Source organism: Fundulus heteroclitus, chromosome 10, assembly GCF_011125445.2.
Source record: "Fundulus heteroclitus isolate FHET01 chromosome 10, MU-UCD_Fhet_4.1, whole genome shotgun sequence".
Classification (NCBI taxonomy): domain Eukaryota; kingdom Metazoa; phylum Chordata; class Actinopteri; order Cyprinodontiformes; family Fundulidae; genus Fundulus; species Fundulus heteroclitus.
The window spans coordinates 13,497,260-13,511,334 of record NC_046370.1 but is presented as its reverse complement, the minus strand read 5'-3'; the positions used below and the strand labels follow the sequence as shown (position 1 = coordinate 13,511,334).

The 14,075-nt window shown below is 39.7% G+C and overlaps 1 protein-coding gene across 1 annotated transcript in view; it reads right to left on the bottom strand.

The window, feature by feature from the left end:
- Positions 1–11,006, bottom strand: part of LOC105926480 (corticotropin-releasing factor receptor 1) — a gene marked incomplete in the record, with an annotated part of 170,726 nt that extends 159,720 nt beyond the window's left edge. The window contains 1 exon segment of the mRNA XM_036142068.1: positions 10,274–11,006. Coding sequence (XP_035997961.1) covers positions 10,274–10,303 — 30 coding nt within the window.
- Between the last annotated feature and the right edge of the window lie 3,069 nt (positions 11,007–14,075).

Below are 14,075 nucleotides of genomic sequence, written 5' to 3'. Positions count from 1 at the left end.
CTGCAGACACTATTATGGCAAAAGCGGTATAAAGTCTTGCCAATGGATTTTTTTTTCTTAACACCAGTCATACAACACCTGCAGCATCTCGTTCTATATTACTGCAGCTTAGTGCGATGCCCCTGGTGGAACTCAAATGCAACCAAGGATGTTTTTAACTTTAAAGAATTCTGGTTTTCTTTACAGCTACTGTAGCAACAATTGTGCTATTATGATCCATTATTATGATTACAGCAATGGTTTGTAAAAAATTCTCTCAGTGTGGTTTGGTCTTGGACTTGGTCTCGTCTCTTGGTGTTGTCTCAGTTTAGGTGGCCTTGACTACAACAATACTCCCAGAAGCTCTGTAAATACCAGCACGCTACCATGAAAGGAGGTCACCTGTCCAAGAAGTCCAGTCATAAAATGTCCTCAATGCTAAATATTCCACAGTCAACAGTTAGTAGTCGCGTAAGAAAGCGGAAGCAACTGGGAACTACAAAGTGGATAGCTATCTATGACATGCAGAGGAAGGTCAGCAGATGCTGAGGCCTAGAGTGCAGGGAGGGTCACCGACATCCTGCAGAGTCAAGCCTGCATAGAGAGCGACGTGGAATGGGTTTCTACGGCCGAGCAGCTGCGTTGAAGCTTTACATCACAGAGTGCAAAGCAGCAGATGTAGTGGCGTAAAGCATGTGACAATTAGACTCTACGGCGGTGGAAACATGATCTCTGGAGGGACAGATCATCTCTCTATGCACGACAATCCATTTGATTAGTTTGGTTTTGGTAGATGCCAAAAAGAACGGCACGTCTCAAAGCGCACTATGTATAGTTTGATGCAGAGGGACTTATGGTGTGGAGCTGTTTCCGGAGTTGGATCCAGCCCCTCGGTCCCAGTGAGAGGAACTCATAATACTTCAGAATACCAAGATATATTCCTGGATGACTGTTTTGTATCACAATATGTCTTTTTCCCCCTCATGAAAAGCTACAATAAAGCCTGCCCAGGCTTTCAATATTGACAAAGTATGAAACCAGGGGAAAGTTCAACGTGTACAGACCAGAAGACGGTGTTGGGGGACTTTCAAGGCCTAACATGGTCCTATGTCTGTTTCATGCTTTTGAACAGATGTGTTCTTTCATATAGATTGACAAATTGTAAGTATTTAAAGAACGAGGCTCCGTACGAAATAATTTAGTAGCCTGAAAAAGCTTGGCGTGTCCAATACATCAAGGAAACATCACAATAAATCTTACACAAGAGCCTTTTTGGTATGCTGATTTATCTGTTCTGTCTTCATGCTCATTGGATGAGAAACCATCTCGCTACTGTGACCAATTTAGCCACATGGGCTTAGGAGAACCTTGGAAAACTATTGTCACTCAGCACAGTTGGCTGCTGAATTGAGAAATGTAACCCGAAACCGTATTACGCAGCGGGAAAGTCCGCCCAGAAACGCCGCTGCCTTCTCTGGACGTGAGCACCTCTGAGATGGACCTTGCACAGTCGTCCTGGTTTCAGCTTATATTTTAAAAAATTTACATAAGGTCCAACAAGCGAAAGATGGAGGACAACCACCATCCAGCCGGTCGGGGAAAGGTGTAAAAGCCAGAATTTGCCTTGGCGTCAGAGTTCAACGCATGGATGACCCGCATATTTCTGAAGGTACCATTGATGCAGAAGCATCAGCATCGGACAACTGCTACAACCACAGAGGGATTCAGCAGGAATAATCAGATTTCACTTGTAAAACTGCAACACTTGATTTTATAATTCATTAAGCTAGAAAACAGCAATTTACACAGATAACTGCAAACACACCTCCCTCGTAACCCTTGTGTGTGCTGCATGTGTAAAACGTAGTTTTGTCTGCTGGTAAGGAAAGGAAAAAAAAAACAAACGTATAATTTAATTGCATTCTGGAAATCTTTTGCTTTGGGTTTTTTTTTTGGTGTAAATTAAATTAACCAGGAGCTGAACAAGTTTTCTTCTAACAAAATTATGCATTGTAACGAAACATAATGGGGTTGGGTTATTTACAAGAAAAATGCATTTCCTTCAATAGACTTTCTATTTAAAATACAAGATTAAAAAAATGCTGAAAAAGAGCTAAAGGGAGATAGTGACAAAAGTATAGTAGACTATCTGCTAGCTCTCATGCTACATTTTGTTCCTGCATGTTTCTGCCATATGAGGATTTCATGAAAAAGCAGTGGAGCGAAGAGGAGGAAAAACCTTCCCAAGTGGGCAAGTTAAAACACTCAGAAAGCTGCCTGAGGCCGAGTATTAAAAAAAAAATGCTGTAGTCCAGAGGAGCTGCTGATCCAAATCTTTTTCTATTACAAGCATTTTGTGCCTCATTTTGTGCATACTTTGAGCTTATTAAGTGGATAATTTTTTTCCAGCTCGCAGCTCCCTTCTTTTTTTTTTCATTCCATGCTTTGACTTATTTTCATTTTGATCATTTCCACCGCTAAGCAGGTTTGAGGTGACAGATCATGTGTGCGGGGGTCTCTTTGATACGTTTGACGGTATCCTCTTTAGTAAAATCACTAATTGTAATTTTGACTTGTTTACCACACTTGGTTTGAGGCCTGTAATAAACCCGGAGGACCAGTTTAGATCTGTTTCCAGCTGATCATTGTTTTCTCGTAGCGTGGCGTCCTGTGACCTGGAAGTGTTGCAGAACGAGTCGAGTCAGTCAGACACTTGTTAACCTCAGCATGAACAAACTGCTGAAGCGTTCGACAAATAGCTGCAGGTTAGACATGTGGTTCTACTGCAAAATACATTGCTCATTCCTCTGCCGCCTTCTCCTGCTGATTGCAGACAAAAGAAAAAGAAGGTACAAAGGAGGGAAACCATCTCTTTGCTTTTCATTAGCCAGTTTGCATTATTATCCACACTGTTTCACCTGAGTACATATGTGAGATACATTGCGATTTCTGTTTCCGTTTCATTTAGCTTCTGCTGTACTTTCTACATTTGACACTCCTTTAGATACATTCTGTTCAAAAAGTGTTTTAAATATTAAATGTCAATATATCAACGTGGGGTGATTTCAGGTAAAGTGGGACATTGGGTTAAGTGGGTAACACCTGAGTCACTAAAAAATACTTTTGCATATACAATTATTTAAGAGCTGTAGCATTAAAGTGGCTAAAACAACTTGTTTGAGAAAGATATTTTACCCATTAAAATCCCCCCAAGAATTAAAAAGTGGAAATAAATATCTAATAAATCTAAATCTAAAACAGTCAATATTGTGTTGAGCAGGAGCTCATATCAATATTGATTTAAACATGTGCCTACAGTATATTTTCAACGTGCAACCAGACAAACATTTTTAAATCCACCAGAGTAGAACGAACCCATGAGGCTTTCACTGACCGATACAATGTCCAGTTTTCTTCAAGATCTGACCTTCAAATTAAGGTTTCGGGTTAGGGTTCCATTTTATATCTGTGGACAACGCAACATAGGCGTGTTTGTTTCAGTTTAATCTGATAATTAACAACAGCAAAACATTAACAATAAAAGAAAGTTGTGAGACAGCTTCAGCAGAAGAGGGTGTACTTTTGAAACAAACAGAAAACGAATGCGTGCTTAAGCCTTTTTCTGAGGATTTATTCAACCCAAAACAAAGTGAATCATACATTGTGACATTTCGTTGATGCATTTAAAGGCTAAAAATGGTTCTACGGAGGCCTGCCGATTTTTCCAGTTTGATCAATTTAATGAAGAGTGAAAAAAAAGAAGAAGAGTGTTTAGGTTTTGACCTGCTGATCAGCGGTGAGAGCCTGGGGGTCTCCTCCATGTCCCCGTGTAGAATGTAGCCACATGCCAACAGGGTAATTCAATCATTTAAATGAGCTGTGCTGGAGCTTGAGAAACCTCTAAGACCTAAAGGAAAAACAGCTCTTGAGGAATGGTGGACACCCCTGTCTTGGCTTTGAAACTCTCTCTTATTTTCTTTCTTTATTTTTTGTGTCAATCATTTTCAAATCTGCTGTGTAAGGGTTACATTTTCTCTTTCTCTGGAAAAGGTTAAAACCTAAGCCCTGAATGCGTCAGCTAACCAATAATAAGGGTTTCATGTGTGCATGTTTCAGTGCCTTCCGGGTTCTACGGCATGAATACATCTTACTTCAGCTGCGCAAACTCCCAGTGAATGGTTTCAGGAAGCTGCATAGCACAATGACTGCAGTTATAAAAGCTTTTAAATGACTTTGCTTTCAATAATCTAATCTACCCAGTTTAATAAACTGGTCTGAAGTATTGTATTCCTAAATAGTTGAATGAAGTTTATTTGCAACAAATGGTGTTTTATATTGTATGATGTCTTAACCAGCTGTGGCTAGAAAACAAGAGCTTGTTTGTTAACTTTGTACCCCTAATCTCTGACCCCCCATTTAATAAATGTTCTGAAATCAAACATTGTTTTTTTATATACATTTCTCAGTGTGAGATTAGGCCACTGTAATGCCATATTTTTATTACAAATTTTACCATAGTTGCCAATAAATATAGGTCAAAATCTGTAGCATTCTTACTCCGATTCTACACCCTGTGCTGCATCTTTTTAGGTACTTCATGGTTTGTCATCATGTTAAATCTGAAGGCCAACTGGAAGTAAGGTTTCTGATTGATTGTAGGACACATGTTTATATTTACTATATAACAAAAATACTTGTTTGCACTTGTTGTGCAGAGACCCGCTTTATCTTGCTGCACTATGTCATATAAATGCAAGAGTCAGATCTTCACGAGTCATGTAAACAAAACAATGACCCCCAGTTACTCAAGATTCAACTTGGCATGACGTCAACATAATGTTCGCAATACTAGTGCCCCTGGTTACAAAGTAACTTGTCTCAAATGATCAAACTCAAGTGGATTGTTTTTCCTTTTCTACAAAGACGGCCAAAAGGTGTGGCAACTCTCCTGGGATTGTATATCCTCTCTTCTTGTATAGACAGACATCATCAAAACCTCTCACATAAGGGTTCATAGTTTGAAAGAGTTTATGGTAAAACTCACAATGTACTTACACAAATTAGCTGAGTAAAATTAGGTTAGCATTTTACATGCTTATCTACAGGTACTGCAACAGAATGCAGTACAAATGTTTAACAATATTGTTTACATTTTTTTGATGAAAATATAAATGTATTGGTGTTGTTTGATCTCATTAAAAAAGGGACATATTAGGCAAAATAACTTTTTCAGCCCTTAAATACATTTTGTTGTTTACTTGGAGTCTGTAGGAGTGCAGAGAATTTAAATTTAGTTTCTCCAGGTGCTGCATAGATCTCTTTATATTATATTTGGGTCATATTTTTCAAGCCGACCAGTTTTCTCTATTCTCTATTACATTTTTTTCAACAATTACGTTGTAGCATATGCTGCGGAACTGCTAAACAAGGTGATGAAATCCGTAATGTTTTCATTTTTAATCAATGCGATTTTGTAGTCCAAGCTGAAAGACGCAGAAGTGAATAAGTGAAAATGTTTGGTTGTTCATTACACCGGGCCTGAGGATACTACAAGAATGGCCGAATGGGCTGGGAATGGAACGCTCCACACATAAATCCTTTACATTTAAAGAGACCGCACCAAAACGAGTTGCTCCCAGAGAAAACCTCAAAACAGGTGCTGAAGAGATGCTGTGGGGCAACATGAGGAATTCATACCAAAGCAATGTAGCTCCACTTTAAACAGACCACAACTGAACAATTTAAACGTGAAAACGGCATCCTAAAGAACGTGCCCCCTTTAAAAGCATCACAACTTCGTTTATACTGATTAGCTGCTTTCTGACCTTTACAGACATGTGATGACTGTGTGTCTGGGAGTGAGGGTCTTAAATCATAACAGAGGGGGACACAAATAGAAAGCAGGGGAGGGATTGTGCAGAAGAATCTTGACTATTCTTAGTGCGGCAGCTTTCCTCTCTGCGCACGAAGGAGTTCATCTGAGCTGGATTGGACTTTTGCCAGACTTACCTGGGCAGTGTCCGAGGTTTTAGGGGAATAGCTTTCCCTTTTTTTTTTCCACAAATGGATTTTCTGCAAACGGTATGTTATAAAATTGAAACCCAGTATTCTAAAGTATTTAAACAGAAATGTTTTTCCTTCTGTTTTAAGTCAGTTAACATGATCAAAACTTTATAATAAGAGATATTTAGATAGGTTTCTATTTCTAAGTCAGCTGTTTAAACATACCCAAGTAACTATACATTTAAACAATTTAGCACACCCCAGATGATGATGTCATGGCTTTAGAAAGCGTCAAATCAGTTACTTCACAACAAGGGATTTATTTGGAGTTACACCTGTGGATGTATTTTAAGGCACCGCCTCAAACATGCTGCTTCTCTGCGTGAGATTGTGTGCCTGAAGGTCCGACGTTCATTCAAACAATCAAAAACAAGCACACAGCACTGGGATGTCCTGCAATCTTACTGTTCAGCACTGACACAGGTTCTGTCTCCCGGAGAAGAACATGTTTTGGTGGGAAATGTGTCAACCCTGTGTGTAAACCCCAAACTAAAAGCAAAAGATCTTGCGAGGATGCTGGCTGAAGCTTGTAAGAGAAGCCATTATTCCAAAGGTAACATGAAAAGCAATAATTCAAACTTCATTTATATGCTTTACACATGCAGGGTGGCCAAAAATGCTGCTCAGGTTCATAGAATAAAATACATAAAAGAAAAAAACATAAAACAAGCAAAAAAAATATATACCAGCTTAAAAAAAGCTATTAAAGCTATTAGAACCCAGCCTAATGATACTCATGCTCAACTGAGATTAAAGCCAAGTTAATAAAGAGATGTCCAATCATTCAAGGTACTGGCCATAGTTGCAGTGAGCGGAAGTTCATTCCACAGTTTGGGAGCCGCAACAGAGAGAGCTCTGTCTCCTCGGCTCACAGGACGAGTCCTTGGAACATCAAAAAGCAGCAGGTTACCTGACCTCCGGGTTCTGCTGGGAAACATGCCTGTGCAAGAGCGCACGATAAGCAGGGAGGTGCCTGACTGTTTAAACATCTAAAAATGATCAAAAGTGAAATCTCAAAAAACGTTACTAAAAAACGTAAAGACAGCCAGCGCAGGGAGGACGACATGGGAGTTACTGTATATGCTCACAGCGCCTTTTACCGGTCAGCAGACAGGCAGCAGAGCGGCAGAGTTAACGAGCAGCTGCAGACGAGGAGGAAGAGAGTTGCCCATCTCGGTATAAAGAAAGTTGTAGCAGTCCAGTCCAAACGCAATAAAACGGTGAGTCACCCTTTCCAGGGCTCTATGAGGTAGACTGGCTTCGATTTTAGAGATCAACCTTAGATAGAAAAAGCTAGACTGGACTATAGCACTGACCTGCTTATCAAATTCAAAACACTTATCTATCTATCTAATCTATCCATCTATCTATCTATCTATCCATCTATCCATCTATATTTATATGTGACAGCAAGACAATGAAAATACCTCAAAGGACTAATTGCAACAAAATGCTGTTGTCCTTTTCACACACACAAAAAACAAAAAACAAAAAAACTATCCCTTCAGTCTTACTTTATTTCAAGTAAAGGAAGTTAAGCTCCATCCATGTTTCAATGTTTTTTAAACAGGTTAACTACTGACTGGCTTCCACTTTCTATTTAGCATGAGAAAGATTTGTACATCATCCACAAAACAATGAAAATACTTTTTTTTCCCCCTTTCTGAAAATGGACCCCAGATGAAGCAAATAGAGATTACAGTTTACAGATGTAGTCAGGGACAAATGTCTCATTTTTGAAGGCATGTGTTGTGGTCTGATACTAAAATTTAAGTGTTTGGCCATAATGTTCAGCGTTACATTTGTGGGAGAAAGGTAGAAGCCTCCCAGGCTGTGAGGCACGCCGTGACGGCATTATTCTGTGTGGGTTTCTTTTTTTTTTTTTTGCTGCAGGAGGCACTGGTGCACTTTACACAAGCAAAGATAAAGCTTGGGCTGAAAAATATAAAGTGGCTTACCGACCGCAAACTCCCTGTTGTGGATTGGCCATCGCAGCCCTGATCTCAGTCTCATAAAAAAAAACTTTGTGTGTGATAAAGGTCGGACACAAACTTGACTCAGTAGCACCTGGCTTTTCAGGAGAACTTGGTCAAAATTTCAACAAACTGTTGTGAGAAGCTTGTGGAAGGATGCCTGGGTCAAAAAGGTTGGAACCCGTGTCATACAGTTTATACGGCAACTCTGCCAAATATGAAGAAAATGTATGCAAACATTAGAAAAGTATTTCTCTCTTGTTACTCTTGCTTTTAGCAGCAATAGTTTTGGTGATTCTACCTTACCTAAAACATGAAAGTTTTAGTTTGGTTTAATGTCAGACATGAGGTGATGCATCTTTTAGTAGTGAATGTAAAGATGTAGCTTCAGTTGTACATTTCCAAGAAAAAACAAAAAACAAATGAACCCATCCGGTGATTTGTTTAATTGTATTTTTATGCCGATAACCATTGATGACTATGAGCTGAATATATATGAGTCCAAAAAAAGCCAAAATTTACAGAAAGGCCAGCCTGCCGTACACAGTCTGGACTCAAGACTCATTCTGCATGAATGAATGCATCAATGCAGCGTGGCATGGAGGCAATCGCATTTTCAGCTTTTGTCTCTCATCTTCCCTCTTGACAGTATTTTCCGTGGGGTTTAATTTGGTTCGTTTTTCTGGCCAGTCATGCCCAGTAACATCAAGGTCATTAAAGCAGGTGTGCCGAGTCCTGCTGGAAAATGACATCAGCGTCTCCATAAAGTTCGTCAGCAGAGGGAGGCATGAACAAATCTACATTTTCCTGGTAGATGGCTGCACTGACGTTGGACTTGAAAACACAGTGGAGCAACACAAGCAGGTCACGAATCACCCCTAACTGTGGAAACTTAAAAAAACTAAAAAAAAAAAACTAAAAAAGAATTGGTTTTCTTACCCTCATCAATCTTCCCCTAAACACTGGGACCTTATTTTCCAAATGAAATGAAAAGGATGCCTTTGGTTCCGCAGTGACTTAACACACACACAAAAAATGTCGCAGTTGCAGCTCATGTCCTGAAAACATCTCTAGGTTGCAACTTTGAAAGCAGTGACTCCACCAGCAGTCAACACCTTTACTTCCCGATTCTCTCAAGGCTTTGAATGATAACCCCTGTCATGCACGTTTCTTCTACTTCTCTTTTATCCTTCCACTCAACTTTTCCATTAATATGTTTAGATTGAGAACTCTGAGAAGAGCCAGCTTCTTTAGCAATTACCTTTTTTTGATTATCCCTCCTATGTGGGGATGTCAATGACTGTGCCCATCACGGTTTTGTTCACGACATAAAATTTAAGCATTAAACATCCTTTTTTAAATTTGATTTTATTTAATAATCTAGTTTTTGGATAAACAGATTTTCCCCCCCAGCTCTAAGCCACACTCATCAGAATTGCAATTGTAAAGGCTTAAAATATCACACTGTGTAATTAATCTATATGATACCCGAGTCTGTTTTTTTAATGAAGTTACTAAAATAAATCAACTCATATGATATTTCAAATACTTTGGTTGCACCTTCCTGTAAAGCAAAAGTTGTGTGGATAGGGCAATAAAACCCAACTCTGTCCCAGGGGACCCATCTTCCTAAATCCAGCCCTCCAACCTTGTCGGAATGTCTTTTACAGGAGGTCAACGCATCACAATACATCACTGTTACCTCTGCAGGCTTCATTTAGGAGCAAAAAAACCATGTGGTGATATCAGATCACTCGTTTCAAGGGCACTCCGTCAGAGAGGAGGGAAATGTGAATGAAACATGAAGGAGTGCACTAACTCTCGCTCGAATCCGTCTGTGCCAATTGTGGGACTCTCAGCCTCAGCATCTGAGCTCCAGTTACAGATAAGAATCACTCCCCTCGGCGATGGTTTATGATGCGAAAATCCAAGTTCAAGTTTCAGTGTTTACAGGTAGACACCTTTGCCTCAGCGCTTTAATGGGACCGGTGCCTCGTTTGGGACATAAAAAAGAGGCCGAACTCTGCGAGGAACGTCCGGGTTTAAAGCCGCAAATGAGAGATTTGTGCGGGCTTTTTCCTTGGCTTTATGGTGACAATTCCCCCGACATGCTGGTGGGAGCTTTCAATCCCTTTGCATCATGATTAAACTCAGCAGCAGTTGATTGAAACAAGAGACGGGGCGAGCTTTAATTAAACACCCGAAGCAGGAAAATCAAGTGGAAGCGCACGATTTAAATGAACAAATAAAAAACTTACCTGAAGCAGACAAAAGCATTTGCGCCGCATCTCCAGACCTTTTCACCTAATTGTCATGTGGCAATAAAAGTGTTCTTATCACTTCACTAAGGAAACGTCTTTATCCACCTCTTGGCTCCCGATCGCGCTCCTTTGAGTTCAGTTTGGCAAAGGAAATTCGCAGCAGCGCATTTCTCTGATTTATTGCTGTGCCAAAGACGCGTCGTGGCTGGAAATAACAGAGCAGATACGCGCTGGTGGAACGCCTCAAGTCACGTCTCCAAAATGTTTTCTGCAGAGGTTATATCCAGTTTGTCATCCGCGCCACACGAGCTGGAACATTTCAGGTGCTCAGATTAAAAACAATCTACAAAAACAGCATCATTCTGGTCGTTTTTCCACCTCTCTAATAAAGTGGGATCCAATTTGGTCAGACGCGCTCCAACCAGGGGAGCCGTTTCACCTGAACCCAAGCCCCGCTCTCTGCCTACACGCGTGTTTTGTTCCGCAGGTCACCGCACTGGAAGGACCACGCCGTCACGTCCACTCAGCTTCACACCCAGCTCCTGACTCCTGCGTGGAGCAGCCGCGCCGCTGCTGCAGATCGGCTCCCCGACGCGCCGCCCACGTTGTGTCACTTTCAGCGGAGTATCTCCGGAAAGGAAACGATTGATTCCCCCGCTGTTTCTTAATCTTTAATCCATCTGCAACCCCGACGCCTGAAAGAGTCTGTGCTGACATCTGAAGGTACCCAGCCCCCGTTTTAATTTAAGGAAAGTGACGCACCTGTTAAGGGTCCGCGTAAAGGGGGCAAAAAATGTAACTTGTGTCTCGTAGTTTTTCTGAACAGAGCCCAGTTAACAGATTTGGCTGTGAGCTCAGGCGGTCAGATGGTCCGGAGTTCCAGTACATTTAAAAAGCATCCCCAGGGATTTTTTTTTTTTTTTTTTTTTGAATGAAGTCCAACTAATTCCCTAAATAAATCTAAATTCTGCCTGTTCAGAGCATACAAAGAGCACATGATATACATTACCCCTATATATATATATATATATATATATATATATATATATATATATACTTTTTATTATTAGTAGTATTTCTTTTTAAAAAGAATATATAACCAAGGGTCGCAAAGTCTCCAAAAATAAAGAACTAGTTGTTTTGGTCAGTAGGGGGCAGCAGAAGTAAAACGCCTCAGCTAACTTCTTAGTAGTAGAATAAATATGTTTACCAAAAACTAGCTTGTGTGCTTCATTACAACAGATTTTTTTTGCAAAGTCTTTGGGTGTCGGTTTCAATGTTTTTTTTTGTTTTTTTTTTTAATAAATAGAATAAATTAGATTAGATTATACTGTATTGTCCCCGTTGAAGAAATTTGTCTTGGACTGCATGTGCTACAAAAGATAAGATAAAACTTCTACCATGAAAATGAAATAAATAAACATCAAATACACACATTGCACATTACACCACAGTAAGTGTAGAAACAAAAACACGTACTGCTCAACAAAATCATAAAATACACCAGACCGCATATGTTCCAACAGCAAACAATCAACACAGCAGATCCAACCACCAAATCTATAAATTGGTCACTTTGTGGAGTTAAAAATATTGATACAATTTTTTTTTGCGTCTTTTCAGTTTGCTTTTAATTTGATTTACGATCTCTATTTTTCATTTTTTTATTGTAATTATGCAAAGCGAAAAACACGTGAGACTAATAATGGCCTTGCAGTCCCTGTACGCCCATAGAAAGAGGTGTGTCGGCATTCTCGGCACAAAGTCAGGCCTGTTCCCAGTGCCGTAGAGGATGTGGTTCTGTTTGTTGGCTTCTTCAGGTCATGACCTCCACTGTGCAGTGGAGTGGTTTGCGGCTGAGTGTGAAGCGGCCGGGATGAGAGTCAACTCCTCTAAGTCTGAGGCCGTGGTCCTCGACTGGAAAAAGTGGATTGCCTCCTCTGGGTTGGGGGGGTCAGTCTCTGCCTCAAGTGCAGGAGTTTAAGTATCTTGGTTTCAGTGAAAGCAGCCAGTTTGAGCATCTGACCAGGATGGCCACTGAGTGCATCCCTTTGGAGGTTTCCCACTGGAAGGAGAGGAGACCCCAGGGAAAACTCAGAACTCGTTGGAGGAGCTATATATATATATATATATATATATATATATATATATATATATATATATATATATATATATATATATATATATATATATATAATATGGCCTGGAGACACCTTGGGATCCCCCAGAATGAACTGGAAGATGTTGCTGGGGAGAAGTATTTCTGGGTTTCCCTCCTGGACCTGCTGCCTAACCTGGGATAAGGAGAAGATGATGGATGGATGGATGGATGGATGGATGGATGGATGGATGTGAGATCTGTAAGGATAAAAAAATGCCACAAGCATACCTATTCAATCGTTTGAATGAATAAAGTGTGTGTGAGGTGGGGGCTTTATAGAGAAACCGTATTTGCCTAAAGTCGAATGTAAATGTTTTAGCACTCTTTAACAGAACCTTTTAAATTATGGTTTAGTATATTAATAAGGAAAAGTTATCAATTTTAACTTGGCCTTTTGAAAAATAATATAACTACTGCCCTTTCAATTGTGTTGAAGTAATGACAAGTGTCATTGCTCATTTAAAAAAAATAATTACTATTATTTGCAAAAATGAAAAAGAACACAGCATGACAATCCCAACGCTACAAGATTGCTGCAGGTTGGAGGAAAAAAAGGAACCATTATTATAATTTACATAGAAGTTAAGATCTTATTACCTCAGGTTCTTTGAGAAAGTTATAAGGAGCTGATATCTTCCTGCTTCAGAAAACTATTAGCGTTTTCATTTAGATCAAATAAAGATTCATTTTAAAGCAAAGAGCATGTCATAAAAGAGCTAAGACAGTAAGTCACACCTATCACTTAGAACACAAAGAGAGGTGAACGCTGTTAATTTCTTGGTTGCGTAACCACAAGTAATACCACTAATTCTGCTAAAGGCTTAGAAAAATCAACCTGTTTGATTGTAGCCAGCATATTTCTCAGTAAAACATGAAATAAAATCTTTTGACAAACACAACATTTCTTTTTTCTTCTGCTGCATTGACAATTTTTGTGCTTTTCCATTGGATCAGGGTTGTTAGATGGTAAATCAGGTAAAACTGCATTTCTAAAATATTTTGGATGTGGTTAGACTGTTTTAAAGCAAAACAATCTCTTCAAACATCAGCAAATACAATTTTCATACCAGGAAACCGCACGGAAAGTACAAATTTCTCTGGGCCAGACTTCATTAGGGACTTAAAGGACAGGAGCCTGTGGCCCCGGGGTGTTAGAGGCCCCACGGTACTTACTTTGATGTACTGGAAACACCAAATGTTATGAGTTTCCATTACCAAATGAGTGTTTCAATGTTAAACTTTTGTTTATACAGGTAACACACAGCTATTAAAAATGAAATCACAGCTCACTCAATCCAACTGACTCAATCCAACATGTTACAACGTTACATTTATCCTACATGCTCTCTTCATCGTTTTTTTTTTTAGCATATTTCACCACATTACATAACCACACAGTGCTGTGGAAAAGTCAGCTTACGGATTTGTTTGCTTATTTTCTAACATTTGAATGCTTTAGATCAAATAAAGTTTAATGTCAGACAAAGATGATGTGAGTAAATAGAAAATGCAAATGTCAGCGCTACCCTAACCGACCTGGCTTTATATGAAATGTGGTTTCCCACTAAACCAGTTTTTTACGTCGCAGTGGAGGATTACAGGCTCACCGTCCTTTGCAGACTTTAAACCCTCCAAATT